General features: G+C 46.3%; 1 protein-coding gene across 1 annotated transcript in view; it reads left to right on the forward strand.

The window, feature by feature from the left end:
* The window catches only part of LOC310800696 (DENN domain-containing protein 2A), a 73,619-nt gene that overhangs the window by 44,365 nt on the left and 11,275 nt on the right, over window positions 1-17,979 (forward strand). Inside the window, exons 4-12 of the mRNA XM_083663309.1 lie at window positions 3,187-3,317; window positions 6,357-6,469; window positions 6,674-6,871; window positions 7,149-7,242; window positions 7,565-7,615; window positions 7,937-8,124; window positions 8,898-9,007; window positions 9,851-9,920; window positions 16,063-16,140. Coding sequence (XP_083519435.1) covers window positions 3,187-3,317; window positions 6,357-6,469; window positions 6,674-6,871; window positions 7,149-7,242; window positions 7,565-7,615; window positions 7,937-8,124; window positions 8,898-9,007; window positions 9,851-9,920; window positions 16,063-16,140 — 1,033 coding nt within the window. The remainder of the gene's footprint in view (window positions 1-3,186; window positions 3,318-6,356; window positions 6,470-6,673; window positions 6,872-7,148; window positions 7,243-7,564; window positions 7,616-7,936; window positions 8,125-8,897; window positions 9,008-9,850; window positions 9,921-16,062; window positions 16,141-17,979) is intronic.

Consider the following 17,979-nt stretch of genomic DNA (forward strand, 5'->3'; position numbering starts at 1 on the left):
CGTTGTGCTGCGAGGGGAGAACAACATGTAAAGTTGTGCCGCGAGGGGAGAACAACATGTAAAGTTGTGTTGCGAGGGGAGAACAACATGTAAAGTTGTGCCGCGAGGGGAGAACAACATGTAAAGTTGTGTTGCGAGGGGAGAACAACATGTAAAGTCGTGCTGCGAGGGGAGAACAACATGTAAAGTCGTGCCGCGAGGGGAGAACAACATGTAAAGTTGTGCCGCGAGGGGAGAACAACATGTAACGTTGTGCTGCGAGGGGAGAACAACATGTAAAGTTGTGCTGCGAGGGGAGAACAACATGTAAAGTTGTTCTGCGAGGGGAGAACAACATGTAAAGTTGTGCTGCGAGGGGAGAACAACATGTAAAGTTGTGCTGCGAGGGGAGAACAACATGTAAAGTTGTGCTGCGAGGGGAGAACAACATGTAAAGTTGTGCTGCGAGGGGAGAACAACATGTAAAGTTGTGCTGCGAGGGGAGAACAACATGTAAAGTTGTGCTGCGAGGGGAGAACAACATGTAAAGTTGTGCTGCGAGGGGAGAACAACATGTAAAGTTGTGCTGCGAGGGGAGAACATGTAAAGTTGTGCTGAACATGTAAAGTTCTTCCATGAAGGGAGATCAACATGTAAAGTTGTGTGAGTCATGCCTAAGAGCCCCCTGGCTTATGGAGAAGTTTCACTTGAACATTAGAATCCATTGCACAAGGCCTTTTCCTGTCACAGAGGAGTAGTCACTCATTAAGAGAGGGCTTTAGTAGTGTTAGAAATTCAACAAGTAACATTTTGTCGAATTTGCCCCAAAACGGTCAGAATCAAGATTTTGCCAACTGTTATAAACATATAGGAATTTGCAGGCGTCCTCCAAGTAGTGCTTGACTTCAGATGGTTTCAATCAAACAAACAAGAAGAGTTCTGTAGGGAAACCAAAAATGTGAACTCTGCAGTATCGGAATATGTCTATTGTTCACTTTCTCCAGTGGTCTGCATTCTTGTTTGGAACTTGGCTTGTCTCTGTTACATTCCATACCATATGTGGACGCCGTGCTCTGCTCCAGTGTGCGGTTTCAGGTCCTTTTGTGTGGTCAGACTGTCTCTCTGTGAGTGACCTGGGCAGCATGTGTGTGTGCATGCGTGTGCATGTGTGTGTGTGTGTGTGTGCGTGTGTGTGTTTGTATGCGCGTGCACACACACACGCACACAAGTGAATGCCCACAGAGGTGGGCATTCAGGACATGCCAAGAGGTACATCCAGTCCTGCCTGCTTGCCTGCTTGGCATATCAGGCATATTGAGGCATCAATACACATATAGTGGTAGGCCTACATGCATGCACACACGCACACACACACACACACATGCACACGCGCGCGTGTACACACACACACACACACACACACACACACACACACACACACACACACACACACACACACACACACACACACACACACGTGAGTGCATACCCAAACACAGTGTAGATCCCCACCCTACTCTTCCTACTTGTATTTAGTGTGCAACAGAGTTCAAACTAAGCATTTGGCGATTATGTGACACATAGCTGGAACACACTTGATCTCACAAGCGCCCCCGCTTGTTCTGCACTGCTACTACATCCTTATTCTCTTTTATGGTCAATGGACTGGATTTATATCGTGCTTTTGCAAGTCTGATGACCGCGCAGCGCGCTTTACAGTATGCCTCACATGCACACATCAACAGCGTCTGCAGCCGTGCCAGGTGCCAACTGCTCGTCGGGGAGCAGTTAAGGGGTTCAGTGTTTTGCTCAAGGACACTTCGACAGAATTGACACACAGAGGAGCGAACCGAGAACCTTTCCGATTTCTTCTCTGTCGTCTTCTACACCTTGTGTAAAGCACCTTGAATTGCTTTTGCTGAATCTGTGTGTCCCCTCTGTCCACCAGGAAGTCCTATGAGTTTGAATCTGTGTGTCCCCTCTGTCCACCAGGAAGTCCTATGAGTTTGAATCTGTGTGTCCCCTCTGTCCACCAGGAAGTCCTATGAGTTTGAATCTGTGTGTCCCCTCTGTCCACCAGGAAGTCCTATGAGTTTGAATCTGTGTGTCCCTCTGTCCACCAGGAAGTCCTATGAGTTTGAATCTGTGTGTCCCTCTGTCCACCAGGAAGTCCTATGAGTTTGAATCTGTGTGTCCCCTCTGTCCACCAGGAAGTCCTATGAGTTTGAATCTGTGTGTCCCTCTGTCCACCAGGAAGTCCTATGAGTTTGAATCTGTGTGTCCCCTCTGTCCACCAGGAAGTCCTATGAGTTTGAATGTGTGTGTCCCTCTGTCCACCAGGAAGTCCTATGAGTTTGAATCTGTATGTCCCCTCTGTCCACCAGGAAGTCCTATGAGTTTGAATGTGTGTGTCCCTCTGTCCACCAGGAAGTGTCCCTCTGTCCACCAGGAAGTCCTATGAGTTTGAATCTGTGTGTCCCCTCTGTCCACCAGGAAGTCCTATGAGTTTGAATCTGTGTGTCCCTCTGTCCACCAGGAAGTCCTATGAGTTTGAATCTGTGTGTCCCCTCTGTCCACCAGGAAGTCCTATGAGTTTGAATGTGTGTGTCCCTCTGTCCACCAGGAAGTCCTATGAGTTTGAATCTGTATGTCCCCTCTGTCCACCAGGAAGTCCTATGAGTTTGAATGTGTGTGTCCCTCTGTCCACCAGGAAGTGTCCCTCTGTCCACCAGGAAGTCCTATGAGTTTGAATATGTGTGTCCCTCTGTCCACCAGGAAGTCCTATGAGTTTGAACCTGTGTGTCCCTCTGTCCACCAGGAAGTCCTATGAGTTTGAATCTGTGTGTCCCTCTGTCCACCAGGAAGTCCTATGAGTTTGAATCTGTGTGTCCCGCTGTCCACCAGGAAATCCTACGAGTTTATATCTGTGTGTCCCTCTGTCCACCAGGAAGTCCTATGAGTTTGAACCTGTGTGTCCCTCTGTCCACCAGGAAGTCCTATGAGTTTGAATCTGTGTGTCCCTCTGTCCACCAGGAAGTCCTATGAGTTTGAATCTGTGTGTCCCTCTGTCCACCAGGAAGTCCTATGAGTTTGAATCTGTGTGTCCCGCTGTCCACCAGGAAGTCCTATGAGTTTGAATCTGTGTGTCCCTCTTGTCCACCAGGAAGTCCTATGAGTTTGAATCTGTGTGTCCCTCTTGTCCACCAGGAAGTCCTACGAGTTTGAGGACCTGCTCCAGTCGTCCACAGAGGGCTGCAGCCGGGTGGACTGGTACGCTCAGTCCAGACTGGGCCTCACACGCACTTTATCAGAGGAGAATGTGTACGAGGACATACTAGGTAAACTACACACATTATGACACCTGACCTGTTTAAAAATAATGCTCACAAATGTAAATGCATTTGGGTCATCTGGGTAGTGTGGAGCTACAAGCATTTGTCTACCATTGAGACCCAGGTTCAATTCCTGCCGGCTTGGTCAGACCTTCCTACAGTACAGACACAATTGGCCGTGTCTGCTGGTGGGAAGCCTGTGTGTCCTGCTCGCTGCACTAGTGCCTCCTGTGGTCGCGCAGGGCGCCTGTTTGGTGGGAGGGGAACTGGGGGGAATACCATGATCCTCCCACGCGCTTTCACCTGTCGCTGTCAGGTGAAAAGAAGCGGCTGGCGACTGCACATGTATCGGAGGAGGCATGGTGCTAGTCTACGGCTCTCCCCAGATCGGCAGAGGGGGTGGAGCAACGACCGGGGACAGCGGGGGGAATTTGGCCCGAGCACAACTGGGGAGAAAATGGGAGATTTTCTTGTGTGTGAAAATAATGGTCTCAAATGTGGATTTGATTGATGTTTGCAGAAGTTGAACAGTCTTATTGTGAAGGCTGCAGTTTGACCTATTTCATGATGTCCTCGAGATGTTAGATGAGAAAGCAGCTTGATGTCAGTGTGTGTGTCACCGGGTTCAGAGTGAACCGCAGCCGAGGTGATGGGAAGGCCATGTTTCTTTAGTCTGTTGTGTGTTCTTCTTCTTGCTCCACGTTTTCATTTAGGAGCTGCTGCTCCACCACTGATTAAAAATGATACGTAGCAACATGAGCTACGCTCGGGCTTTATTACCTGCACTGTTATGCCTACCCCACCTAGCTCGCTTTCATTTGAGAACTTCAGACAGTCACAGTGTTCTGTGAGGTCAGCTGAGGTTCTCTTGTAGGATTGTCACCACAGTGGGGGGCATATGAATGGCTTCAGGCCATAGCACTTTACCGGCACTGGCTTCTATACGTCTGCTTTGGTCTTCATCGCTGAGAGCGTTGTATAATGAGGGCTGCTGCTCATAAACACTATATAAATACACACTATATAAATACACAGTATATAAATACACAGTATATAAAGAGCAATGCTGGGGAGCGTCCTCATTACAGTTCAATGATCTTTCATTGTCTTCTTCTGGCTCTCTGTGTCGTTTCCTCCTTTCATTCAGTGTTAATGTTCTTTTAAATTCTCAGACATTGAAGCAGCAAAGCCGCAGCAGCTCTCCAGAGACTCGCTATAGCAGTGGTTCTCAAATGGGGGTCCGCGGACCCCCAGGGGTCCGTGGCACTTTGCCAGGGGGTCCGCGAAAAGTTTTCAAGTAAAAAAAAGAAAAAATAAAATTAATTAAAAAATAAAATGCTACATGTTAATTATTCCTTCTCAAACTACTTCCTACATGGTGCTAGTCTATCAAAATATCTTGGCTGTCATTGATTGTGTTGCATAGTGGTTTTCTGTACTGTTGACAAATTGTGATATTGTAAGTCGCTTTGGACAAAACAAAAGTGTCTGCTAAATGACGTAATGTAAATGTAATGTAATAAAAAAATATATATATATATTTTTTTTTGCAAAATCTTCATAGTTCAACGAAAATAGTTCATGCTTTAAATCTAAAATGGTTCATGGATTACATTCTAATAACAAACCTATCAAATTAAAAGTCAAGCACGTTACCGTGGAAACAATTAAGCTTAGCCCAAAATCACAAATCAGAATGAGGGGGTCCCCGGTATATTTTCTATCTTGTAAGGGGTCCTTGGCTGAAAAACATTTGAGAACCTCTGCGCTATAGCCCTCTGTTCAAATAGCAGCTCAATGCCTATGAGAGGGAGACCGAGGGAGAGAGAGAGAGAGAGAGAGAGAGAGAGAGAGAGAGAGAGAGACAGTAGTAGACAGTAATGAGCGTGCGGGTAACGTGTGCAGCGCTAGATTCCCTGCTTACCAACACGAGGGTTGCAGGTTCGAGCCCCCCCCCCCTTCCGTGTTACCTCCGGCTCGGTCGGGCATCCATACAGGCACATTTGGCCGTGTCTGTGGTTGGGAAGCCGGATTAAGGGTATGTGTCCTGGCCGCTGAACTAGCGCCTCCGCTGGTCAGTCGGGGGGCACCTGTTCGGGGGGAGGGGAACTGGGGTGAATAGCAGGAGACTCCTCCTGCTGGTGACTCCTCAAAAGAAAAAGAAACGGCTGGCAACTGCACATGTATCGGAGGAAGCATGTGCTAGTGTACAACTCTCCCCAGATCCGGCAGAGGTGGTGTAGCAACAACCGAGACAGGGAATTGATGAACAAGTACAATTAGGGAAAAATTGTCAGGGGGAGGATCTGAAAAAACTTGTCTTTTATTTAGGCTCTCATCTGACAACAGTCTTTTTTGAGATAGTAAGTTTTTGAGAAGTAACTGGCCTGACACACACACACACACACACACACACACACACACACACACACACACACACACACACACACAGGATGCTCACTTGCGCACACAAAGACGCTGTAGAGATGAAGCCTGTCGCTGTCAGCAGCCAGCAATGTGAAAAACAGTGTGCCGATCCCTTGTTTTCCTCAGAGAGAGAGAGAGAGAGAGAGAGAGAGAGAGAGAGAGAGAGAGAGAGAGAGAGAGAGGGGAACTGAACGTCCCTTTCTATCCTTCTACCTCCTCCTCCTCCTCCTCCTACAGGTCACATCTGGTGGATGGATCGATAGGGGAGAGGAGAGGAGAGGAGAGATACAGGGAGACAGAGACAACGAGAGAAGAGAGAGGCAGCAGCCTTGGAAAATGGGCATATATACCTGACTCCTTATCTGGCTAGAGTTACAGTTAGCGTTGTTTGTGCTCGCGGGCAGTTGTGCGTCTCATCACAGTGAAATATGAGCCGTGCTGCTAGCGCACTCCTGCTGCCTGCACATCTGGAGTGGGAACGTTCTGGCAAAACAAAAAGTCCGAAACATGACTGATATGGAAAGAATACTTAATACTTACGGTTTCATAAGCTTGCAGCGTGGGGGCTATTTGCGGTGCCGTTGATTCCTCTGCTTTGACAAATGTTTCCTTCTGTAGACCCTCCATCCAAGGAGAACCCCTATGAAGATATAGAGCTGGAGAGAAGCTGCCTTGGAAGCAAATGTGTTTCACCTGCCTCCTCATCTCCTGTCCCCGACACTCCGACCAAGGTACAAATGTGATGACCATGACGTTATGGCACTAATACATCACCACGAAAACCAAATACTTCCACGGAGACAGAGTTTTCTCGGTAACTCCGAGTCGAATCAGGATTATGGTAATATTAAAAATCTGACTTTTGGGATGAGTGTTAATTTATACTGACATTTATATCCTCGTGAATCTCTCTTGCTCTCTCCATCCCCCACCAGCTCTCCTCCAAGTCTGGTTTCTTTAGACAGAACTCAGAACGGCGAAGCTTCAAGCTCCTGGAGCTGCACAAGACCGGCCGGGACACCGGTATCTCCTCGCCATCCCGCATCAGCCCCCCCTCCACGCCAAGCAGCCCCGACGACACGCCCAGTCTCTCTGGAGACCCTTACAACCGCCGACGAAGGAAAATCCCCAAGGTACGGGACCGGGGGGGAGGGGGGGTTCTGTCTGAGATTTACGGCCCAGTGAGTCCACAGCTGAGGTTCTGGACTGGTCCACTCATGCCGTCGACAGGGGGATGAGTAATACTATGGAAAAACATTTGACAGATATTTCCTGTGAGAAGTGTGCCTAGGGGGAAGGCCTCCCAGAAGCTGTATATTGAAATGATCTCGTGTGGGGATTTGTGGACATTTTGTTTGTAGTCCATAGACATAAATATGGACTTTTTGGTTTTCCATTGACCTCCTACAGATGGTGGTGAAAATCAATGGCATCTTTGAGGCACGGAGAGGGAAGAAACGCATGAAGAGGGTGTCTCAGTCCACCGAGTCCAGCTCAGGGAGAGGTGAGAGTTTAAAAGGGTTTCCTTCACTACACCATCCTGAGAAACTTTAGCAGAACGGCCTCTTCACAGGTCCATCTCCATAAAAGGAACAATATTTTCAACCATATGTGTTCACTTAACTTTACGGGCCAGTTTACATTTTTTGGGTCAGTTGAGACTGACCCATTTTGTCAGAGGACCTGGGTAGTGTTGTGTGCTTATATGAAACACAAATGTGCTTTTAAATGGATGCAGAATGAGGGCAAATGCCTTTTGTGATCCCAGTTTTCTTTGATTGTTATTCGCAAACGTCCTCTTTCCTTTTTCACTCTCTTTGATGTAGTGACAGATGAGAACAGCGAGTCGGAGAGCGACACGGAGGAGAAACTCAAAGGTGAGAACTGGGGGGTACAATTGAGGAGAAAATGGGGGGGGAATCAGAAAAAAAGAGAAATATGCATGTACATGAAAACTTCTTTCTATTCACCGTTGTCTTGTCACCTACTGTATTGACAGTCATTCAGTTCACTAAATGACATCTAACAACCAAAATATACTCAGATGGAAGTTACGCCTTCTCATAGTGTGTGTACAGTACATCATGTATGTATTTGTATTAACGTGTGTGTGTGTGTGTGTGTGTGTGTGTGTGTGTGTGTGTGTGTGTGTGTGTGTGTGTGTGTGTGTGTGTGTGTGTGTGTTTCTCTGTGCCCAGCCCACAGCCAGCGCCTGGTTTCGGTCCAGTCCATGCTGAGGCAGACGGGGCGGTACCGGACCTTGGAGAAGGATCTGATGGAGCTGCAGGAGAGGAAACTTTTTGAGTATTTTATCGTTGTTGCGCTCAACAAGACCAAGGCCGGAGTTCCATTCCTTCCAGAAGTCACACAGCAGTTCCCTCTCAAGGTAAAACTGTGACACAATTGTTATTGAACAGGGTATCCACAGGGTCTCGAAAAGTATTAAAAGTTGATAAATTAATTTGGGGGAAATTATTAAACTCTCTCGTAACGGACAAGCCCGTCCGTTGACAAAATTTGATAAATTAATTTGGGGGAAAGTATTAAAAAGTGTTAATCGCCATTTGATGAGGTCTTACATTTTGTAGCTATTGTGCTGATTGTGTTAAATGGGGATATATCGTCTCATATTGATCGCAGACACCTGAGTTGAATCAAAATCGTATCGTGGCAGACTTTGTGATATCAGCAAATATCGTATCGTTGTCCACAGAATCTATATGATATTATATTGTGCTAAAACTTGTGATTTACATCCCTATCGCCGATGTGACAAAAGTGGCGATGAGGTCTCAAAATATATTCTGGCAAGAAAGAGAAAAAATAACATTTTCATATGAATAGATATCTGCTTTGCTACTCTACATAGCCAATTGATGTAATAATGATTCCAATGTTTGGAATAAATAAAAGACAAACTGGGGAGCCTAGTTAGCATGAGCAGCGATAGCCACCATAAAAAACAAAGAAAAGTAGCGCCACCTACGTAAACACCAACTTCATGAACAGAAAATATATTCTCTGTCCTTAACATAGACCCCAGTAACACTGAGGCTGTGATTTTTAATTACAGTATATTCTGAATGTATCTGTATTGTAAGGGATCATACAGAATGTATGAAACAACATCATAATGCAAATCTAATCTCTGGCCTCTAGCTGGAGAGAAGCTTCAAGTTCATGAGGGAAACTGAGGACCAGCTGAAGGTTATCCCCCAGTTCTGCTTCCCCGATGCCAAAGACTGGGCGCCAGTCGACAACTTCCCCAGGTCAGTTGGAGTCTGACCGATGCCGCGGGGCTCAGGAGCGTAAAAAAGCAACATGAAACAAGGATACAGAAATGCCTGACCGGAGTGGGATGGCTCAGCTGCTAGCCATGATGCTAATAACCACACAAACCGCTTATTAGTGAGAAAGTAAAGCCAAAAATGGAAATGACAAAATGACCCTTTTTAAGTCGTAAAAATGACGACACTCCCTTTAACTATATGGCTCTGCGTGACGAAGACGGATGATTACAGGGAGGGAACATGATGGATTTATCACCTTACACCTGGTTCACCTGGTCCACTCTTTGTATGCTGTTTGAAACGGCTCATATTACCCAATAGCACCTAGCTTAGCCTCTCAAGGACCCACATTGTTCCCAGAAGTGATGACGTGTGTCCTAAGGGTGACGGCTAATAATTACCTTGCGGTAAATGTTTGACGGGTGAAGGGCCAGAGGAATGCTGTTGGCACAAGCTACGCTAGCCGCCGAGCGCACACCTGCAGACCCAGCCATTGAACCGTCTGACACACTCCGCCTCGTCTGAGGGGGTCCTCACTGGTCAATGAATACCTGTCAGGTCAAACTTGGATGCCTTTGTGTGGGTATTTGCAGAGTGAGCCTGCCCCGAGGGTCTTCCTCCTCGGGTACAAAGTGCGCTCATTGTTTATCAGAAGAACTTGATAACTTTACATCAACACCTGAATGACATAGAAAAGTCCAGCCCAGAGCTGAGTTTTCTGTTCCCACACCAGCCATGTTATAAGTTTTACGGCTGAAAATAGTTTAGAGTGTGTCTCAATTATCTCTTCCCCCCCCCCCCCCCCCCCCCCCCCTCCCCCAGTGAGACCTTCTCCTTTGTCCTGACCGGTGAGGATGGGAGCCGGCGGTTTGGCTACTGTCGGCGTTTACTGGTAGGCTCAAATATGTCACTAGATGCAATCCTCTTCATTTGGTCTTGCATTATAAACGGGTTCATTTAATATGTCTTCAACTTGTTTTACTCTTTCTTTTGAGTTGTGCTACTGTCTAAGTTGCTGCCATTGACATATTGCTACACATGTGTTTATAACAAGATACATGCCAAAAAGTCTGTAGCTGTATTTGGGTGAGCAGTCTCTATAAGCTGTATTTGGGTGAGCAGTCTAGCTGTATTTGGGTTAGCAGTCTCTATCCACCTTATTTTTGCCTGATCTGCTGATGGGTGCTTCTTCTGGTGTGATCCTCCCAGCCTTGTTGCTGACAGCTTGACACCCATCTGGGCGAACGGAGCAAATCACTAATCAGGTCCAGCTTGGCGAAAATCTCGTCGATAAATATCCCTTTAAGAGCGCAGTGCATTCATGGGTAATCGCCTGCTGTGGCTAATATTAACCATTTCGAGTAACACTGTTTCCATACGGATCACCAGCGTTAGTTTGTTGTTTATAACGTGGCTATATTCATAACGTTTTCTATCTCGGATGCGTTATTTCGAATCGCACATAGGTTACGCCAAAACCCACATAGGTTACGCCTGGCGCAACCTATGTGGGTTTCAGGACGAAACAGCCTCGACTCCACTAACGTCATCTTTAGAGCACAATATTCCTGGAATGCAAGTTTAACTAAACAGTTACATGTCCTCGGCATTCTACATAAAATTAAGATATTACGGGTTGTTTTATTTTGTATGTTACATACTTATTGACCAAGTTATGTTCAATTCAGCCAGGGTACAAGGGACTGAGTGTAGGTGGCCATCTTTTCAAATCAAGTAGAATACATTAGGAAATGGCAAGCTGCAGCAATAGTCACGTTAAACCGGACCTTGTACGCACAATTATTTTTTACAGTGGGGCATTCAAAAATAAGGTGGATAGCTGTATTTGGGTGAGCAGTCTAGCTGTATTTGGGTGAGCAGTCTCTAGCTGTATTTAGGTGAGCAGTCTCTAGCTGTATTTAGGTGAGCAGTCTAGCTGTATTTGGGTGAGCAGTCTGTAGCTGTATTTAGGTGAGCAGTCTCTAGCTGTATTTAGGTGAGCAGTCTAGCTGTATTTGAGTGAGCAGTCTCTAGCTGTATTTAGGTGAGCAGTCTAGCTGTATTTGGGTGAGCAGTCTCTAGCTGTATTTGGGTGAGCAGTCTCTAGCTGTATTTGGGTGAGCAGTCTCTAGCTGTATTTAGGTGAGCAGTCTCTAGCTGTATTTGGGTGAGCAGTCTCTAGCTGTATTTAGGTGAGCAGTCTCTAGCTGTATTTGGGTGAGCAGTCTCTAGCTGTATTTGGGTGAGCAGTCTCTAGCTGTATTTGGGTGAGCAGTCTAGCTGTATTTGGGTGAGCAGTCTAGCTGTATTTGGGTGAGCAGTCTAGCTGTATTTGGGTGAGCAGTCTAGCTGTATTTGGGTGAGCAGTCTCTAGCTGTATTTGGGTGAGCAGTCTCTAGCTGTATTTGGGTGAGCAGTCTCTAGCTGTATTTGGGTGAGCAGTCTAGCTGTATTTGGGTGAGCAGTCTCTAGCTGTATTTAGGTGAGCAGTCTCTAGCTGTATTTGGGTGAGCAGTCTATCTGTATTTGGGTGAGCAGTCTATCTGTATTTGAGTGAGCAGTCTAGCTGTATTTGAGTGAGCAGTCTCTAGCTGTATTTGGGTGAGCAGTCTCTAGCTGTATTTGAGTGAGCAGTCTAGCTGTATTTGAGTGAGCAGTCTCTAGCTGTATTTGGGTGAGCAGTCTAGCTGTATTTGAGTGAGCAGTCTCTAGCTGTATTTGGGTGAGCAGTCTAGCTGTATTTGAGTGAGCAGTCTCTAGCTGTATTTGGGTGAGCAGTCTAGCTGTATTTGAGTGAGCAGTCTCTAGCTGTATTTAGGTGAGCAGTCTAGCTGTATTTGAGTGAGCAGTCTCTAGCTGTATTTAGGTGAGCAGTCTCTATAGCTGTATTTGAGTGAGCAGTCTCTAGCTGTATTTAGGTGAGCAGTCTCTAGCTGTATTTGAGTGAGCAGTCTCTAGCTGTATTTAGGTGAGCAGTCTAGCTGTATTTGAGTGAGCAGTCTCTAGCTGTATTTAGGTGAGCAGTCTAGCTGTATTTGGGTGAGCAGTCTCTAGCTGTATTTAGGTGAGCAGTCTCTATAGCTGTATTTGGGTGAGCAGTCTCTAGCTGTATTTAGGTGAGCAGTCTCTAGCTGTATTTAGGTGAGCAGTCTCTATAGCTGTATTTGAGTGAGCAGTCTCTAGCTGTATTTGGGTGAGCAGTCTAGCTGTATTTGGGTGAGCAGTCTCTAGCTGTATTTGGGTGAGCAGTCTCTAGCTGTATTTGGGTGAGCAGTCTAGCTGTATTTAGGTGAGCAGTCTCTAGCTGTATTTGGGTGAGCAGTCTCTAGCTGTATTTGGGTGAGCAGTCTCTAGCTGTATTTGGGTGAGCAGTCTCTAGCTGTATTTGGGTGAGCAGTCTCTAGCTGTATTTAGGTGAGCAGTCTCTAGCTGTATTTAGGTGAGCAGTCTCTAGCTGTATTTGAGTGAGCAGTCTCTAGCTGTATTTAGGTGAGCAGTCTCTAGCTGTATTTGGGTGAGCAGTCTAGCTGTATTTAGGTGAGCAGTCTCTAGCTGTATTTGGGTGAGCAGTCTCTAGCTGTATTTGGGTGAGCAGTCTCTAGCTGTATTTGGGTGAGCAGTCTCTAGCTGTATTTAGGTGAGCAGTCTCTAGCTGTATTTAGGTGAGCAGTCTCTAGCTGTATTTGAGTGAGCAGTCTCTAGCTGTATTTAGGTGAGCAGTCTCTATAGCTGTATTTGGGTGAGCAGTCTCTAGCTGTATTTGGGTGAGCAGTCTAGCTGTATTTAGGTGAGCAGTCTCTAGCTGTATTTGGGTGAGCAGTCTCTAGCTGTATTTGGGTGAGCAGTCTCTAGCTGTATTTGGGTGAGCAGTCTAGCTGTATTTAGGTGAGCAGTCTCTAGCTGTATTTGGGTGAGCAGTCTCTAGCTGTATTTAGGTGAGCAGTCTCTAGCTGTATTTGGGTGAGCAGTCTCTAGCTGTATTTGGGTGAGCAGTCTCTAGCTGTATTTGGGTGAGCAGTCTAGCTGTATTTAGGTGAGCAGTCTCTAGCTGTATTTGGGTGAGCAGTCTCTAGCTGTATTTGGGTGAGCAGTCTAGCTGTATTTGGGTGAGCAGTCTCTAGCTGTATTTAGGTGAGCAGTCTCTAGCTGTATTTGGGTGAGCAGTCTAGCTGTATTTAGGTGAGCAGTCTCTAGCTGTATTTGGGTTAGCAGTCTAGCTGTATTTGGGTGAGCAGTCTCTAGCTGTATTTGGGTGAGCAGTCTCTAGCTGTATTTGGGTGAGCAGTCTAGCTGTATTTAGGTGAGCAGTCTCTAGCTGTATTTAGGTGAGCAGTCTAGCTGTATTTGAGTGAGCAGTCTCTAGCTGTATTTAGGTGAGCAGTCTAGCTGTATTTGGGTGAGCAGTCTCTAGCTGTATTTGGGTGAGCAGTCTCTAGCTGTATTTGGGTGAGCAGTCTCTAGCTGTATTTAGGTGAGCAGTCTCTAGCTGTATTTGGGTGAGCAGTCTCTAGCTGTATTTAGGTGAGCAGTCTCTAGCTGTATTTGGGTGAGCAGTCTCTAGCTGTATTTGGGTGAGCAGTCTCTAGCTGTATTTGGGTGAGCAGTCTAGCTGTATTTGGGTGAGCAGTCTAGCTGTATTTGGGTGAGCAGTCTAGCTGTATTTGGGTGAGCAGTCTAGCTGTATTTGGGTGAGCAGTCTCTAGCTGTATTTGGGTGAGCAGTCTCTAGCTGTATTTGGGTGAGCAGTCTCTAGCTGTATTTGGGTGAGCAGTCTAGCTGTATTTGGGTGAGCAGTCTCTAGCTGTATTTAGGTGAGCAGTCTCTAGCTGTATTTGGGTGAGCAGTCTATCTGTATTTGGGTGAGCAGTCTATCTGTATTTGAGTGAGCAGTCTAGCTGTATTTGAGTGAGCAGTCTCTAGCTGTATTTGGGTGAGCAGTCTCTAGCTGTATTTGAGTGAGCAGTCTAGCTGTATTTGAGTGAGCAGTCTCTAGCTGTATTTGGGTGAGCAGTCTAGCTGTATTTGAGTGAGCAGTCTCTAGCTGTATTTGGGTGAGCAGTCTAGCTGTATTTGAGTGAGCAGTCTCTAGCTGTATTTGGGTGAGCAGTCTAGCTGTATTTGAGTGAGCAGTCTCTAGCTGTATTTAGGTGAGCAGTCTAGCTGTATTTGAGTGAGCAGTCTCTAGCTGTATTTAGGTGAGCAGTCTCTATAGCTGTATTTGAGTGAGCAGTCTCTAGCTGTATTTAGGTGAGCAGTCTCTAGCTGTATTTGAGTGAGCAGTCTCTAGCTGTATTTAGGTGAGCAGTCTAGCTGTATTTGAGTGAGCAGTCTCTAGCTGTATTTAGGTGAGCAGTCTAGCTGTATTTGGGTGAGCAGTCTCTAGCTGTATTTAGGTGAGCAGTCTCTATAGCTGTATTTGGGTGAGCAGTCTCTAGCTGTATTTAGGTGAGCAGTCTCTAGCTGTATTTAGGTGAGCAGTCTCTATAGCTGTATTTGAGTGAGCAGTCTCTAGCTGTATTTGGGTGAGCAGTCTAGCTGTATTTGGGTGAGCAGTCTCTAGCTGTATTTGGGTGAGCAGTCTCTAGCTGTATTTGGGTGAGCAGTCTAGCTGTATTTAGGTGAGCAGTCTCTAGCTGTATTTGGGTGAGCAGTCTCTAGCTGTATTTGGGTGAGCAGTCTCTAGCTGTATTTGGGTGAGCAGTCTCTAGCTGTATTTGGGTGAGCAGTCTCTAGCTGTATTTAGGTGAGCAGTCTCTAGCTGTATTTAGGTGAGCAGTCTCTAGCTGTATTTGAGTGAGCAGTCTCTAGCTGTATTTAGGTGAGCAGTCTCTAGCTGTATTTGGGTGAGCAGTCTAGCTGTATTTAGGTGAGCAGTCTCTAGCTGTATTTGGGTGAGCAGTCTCTAGCTGTATTTGGGTGAGCAGTCTCTAGCTGTATTTGGGTGAGCAGTCTCTAGCTGTATTTAGGTGAGCAGTCTCTAGCTGTATTTAGGTGAGCAGTCTCTAGCTGTATTTGAGTGAGCAGTCTCTAGCTGTATTTAGGTGAGCAGTCTCTATAGCTGTATTTGGGTGAGCAGTCTCTAGCTGTATTTGGGTGAGCAGTCTAGCTGTATTTAGGTGAGCAGTCTCTAGCTGTATTTGGGTGAGCAGTCTCTAGCTGTATTTGGGTGAGCAGTCTCTAGCTGTATTTGGGTGAGCAGTCTAGCTGTATTTAGGTGAGCAGTCTCTAGCTGTATTTGGGTGAGCAGTCTCTAGCTGTATTTAGGTGAGCAGTCTCTAGCTGTATTTGGGTGAGCAGTCTCTAGCTGTATTTGGGTGAGCAGTCTCTAGCTGTATTTGGGTGAGCAGTCTAGCTGTATTTAGGTGAGCAGTCTCTAGCTGTATTTGGGTGAGCAGTCTCTAGCTGTATTTGGGTGAGCAGTCTAGCTGTATTTGGGTGAGCAGTCTCTAGCTGTATTTAGGTGAGCAGTCTCTAGCTGTATTTGGGTGAGCAGTCTAGCTGTATTTAGGTGAGCAGTCTCTAGCTGTATTTGGGTTAGCAGTCTAGCTGTATTTGGGTGAGCAGTCTCTAGCTGTATTTGGGTGAGCAGTCTCTAGCTGTATTTGGGTGAGCAGTCTAGCTGTATTTAGGTGAGCAGTCTCTAGCTGTATTTAGGTGAGCAGTCTCTAGCTGTATTTGGGTGAGCAGTCTCTAGCTGTATTTGGGTGAGCAGTCTCTAGCTGTATTTGGGTGAGCAGTCTAGCTGTATTTAGGTGAGCAGTCTCTAGCTGTATTTGGGTGAGCAGTCTAGCTGTATTTAGGTGAGCAGTCTAGCTGTATTTGGGTGAGCAGTCTCTAGCTGTATTTGGGTGAGCAGTCTAGCTGTATTTGGGTGAGCAGTCTCTAGCTGTATTTGGGTGAGCAGTCTCTAGCTGTATTTAGGTGAGCAGTCTAGCTGTATTTGGGTGAGCAGTCTCTAGCTGTATTTCGGTTAGCAGTCTTGTAACACTGTTGTTCTGAGGCTTGACTGTCTGTTTCTTGCTGGCTGTCCACAGCCCAGCGGTAAAGGCCGGAGGCTTCCTGAGGTCTACTGCATCGTCAGCCGCCTGGGCTGCTTCGACCTCTTCTCTAAGGTAACAGTGTGCACTGTGCACGAGCATGAACACAATTACACACAAGTAGGCCTACAAACACACAGTTACAATCCATTATAGAGTGCCGCAGGGCTGACGTATTTTTGTAGGCTTAACCCAGAAGTCCCTGCACTTCCTGGTTCCTTTGTGTAAAAGTCAATTGGATTTCGGTTAAATGTCGGAAATAAGGTCTGTGGTTAACAAAAGTTCATGAAATGGCAAACTTTCTGTTTACCAAGATAATCTTCACAAATTACTTTTGACTTTTATGACTTTTGAAGAGTAAATGTGATTTTTTTTTAAATCGTGATTTTCAGAAGAGGCTTCAGAAGTCATAAAAGTGGTCCTCATTTGTGAAGATGAACTTGCTGAACACGAAGTTTGCCGTTTCATAAACTTTTGTTAACCACTGACCTTATTTGAGGCATTTAACTGAAATTCCCATACAAAAATCCATTGACTTTTAAGCTGCGTTCACACCGACCTATTAAAGTTTTTCGCTGGCATCGAGTTTACATACAAAGTCAATGCAAACGAGCGATTGAGCATATATTCGCCCGGGAGAAAAATCGCTGGGCGTCCGAGTGGCAGAGACAGAGCGATAGGGAGAAAATACGCTCGTCGCCCGAGATGAAATATCCCAACTCGAGCGAAAATACGCTGGCATCAGTCGCTCGCTGTTCAACACTGATTGGCTGCCGTGTGAGAGCGAGTCAAGGATCACGCTGGCTTGGAACAAACCGCTGGTTTATTGTGCATTGACAGGCTGACAGCTGACATGAAGTGAAGTCTGTCCTACCGGTATGGAGCTCGCATTAGGAGCACGCTGATAGGCTTAGCTTGTAAACAACGACGGTGGCTCGTAGTGGACAAACAGCATGACATTGCATAACGTTATAGCCCCCACATGTCCGTCAATTCGTGTGCCTGTTGATGAGCGATTTAAACAGAGCGACAGAGCGATTCCAAAGGGTTGAATCAAGCGACAGAGCGAAAAATAAATATCTCTGTGTGAACACAGCTTTAGACGAAGGAACCAGAAGTGCCAATAACTAAATAAATAAATAAATTAAATAAATAAATGCCCTAACCCAGGTCATTCCAAACTCATTCCTGCGGTACACCATTTGCATCAATTGGAATTAAATGGCACAGAATTCATGTTTTGCACGGGACTCCAGAAAAACATGGCATTTCGTGCCTTACGTCCTGTTTTGTGCGGCTGATGCTCATTCTCGTTGGCTTGCATTGCGTCATCTCATCACTTTTCACGACTTTACGACAGCCTTGACCGTCACCTAACCCTAAGCATAACCTCATGACCCTATGACCCCATGCCTAAACCCAACCAGCTCCTCTGTGGTGAAATGGCATGTTTTAGTGAACTGCACACTCTCACACACACATGCACACACACTCTCACAACATGCACACACACACACGCCCGCACACACACACACACTCTCTTCCGAGTGGGAAGAGAGTGGGACCCCACATGAAGAGTGCCGAGCGGTAACACCCACGGTACCCACAGGGCCCCACCCTCCCTCTCCCTGGTAGCCTCTCTCCCACACACAGCTTTGTAGGCCCTGGCTCCAGCACAGAGACGCACATGTTGACTGCAGCTGATGTGGTTACTTTAGCAGAATAGGTTCTCTGTAATGAGCCTCAGATTCAGATGTTTGTCGATGTGTGCTGTACATAAATATGTGTGCAATGTGCATCGTGTACACATGTCATTGCTAAAGTTCTGTATGCGTGGAATGATGGGCGTAGTAGGCGGGTAAATATATCTGCTGTTATAGAAGAAGGCAAACATAGATTGATTGCTGCTTCTGC

This window comes from Poromitra crassiceps (genome assembly GCF_964638095.1).
Source record: "Poromitra crassiceps genome assembly, chromosome: 30".
Classification (NCBI taxonomy): Eukaryota; Metazoa; Chordata; class Actinopteri; order Beryciformes; family Melamphaidae; genus Poromitra; species Poromitra crassiceps.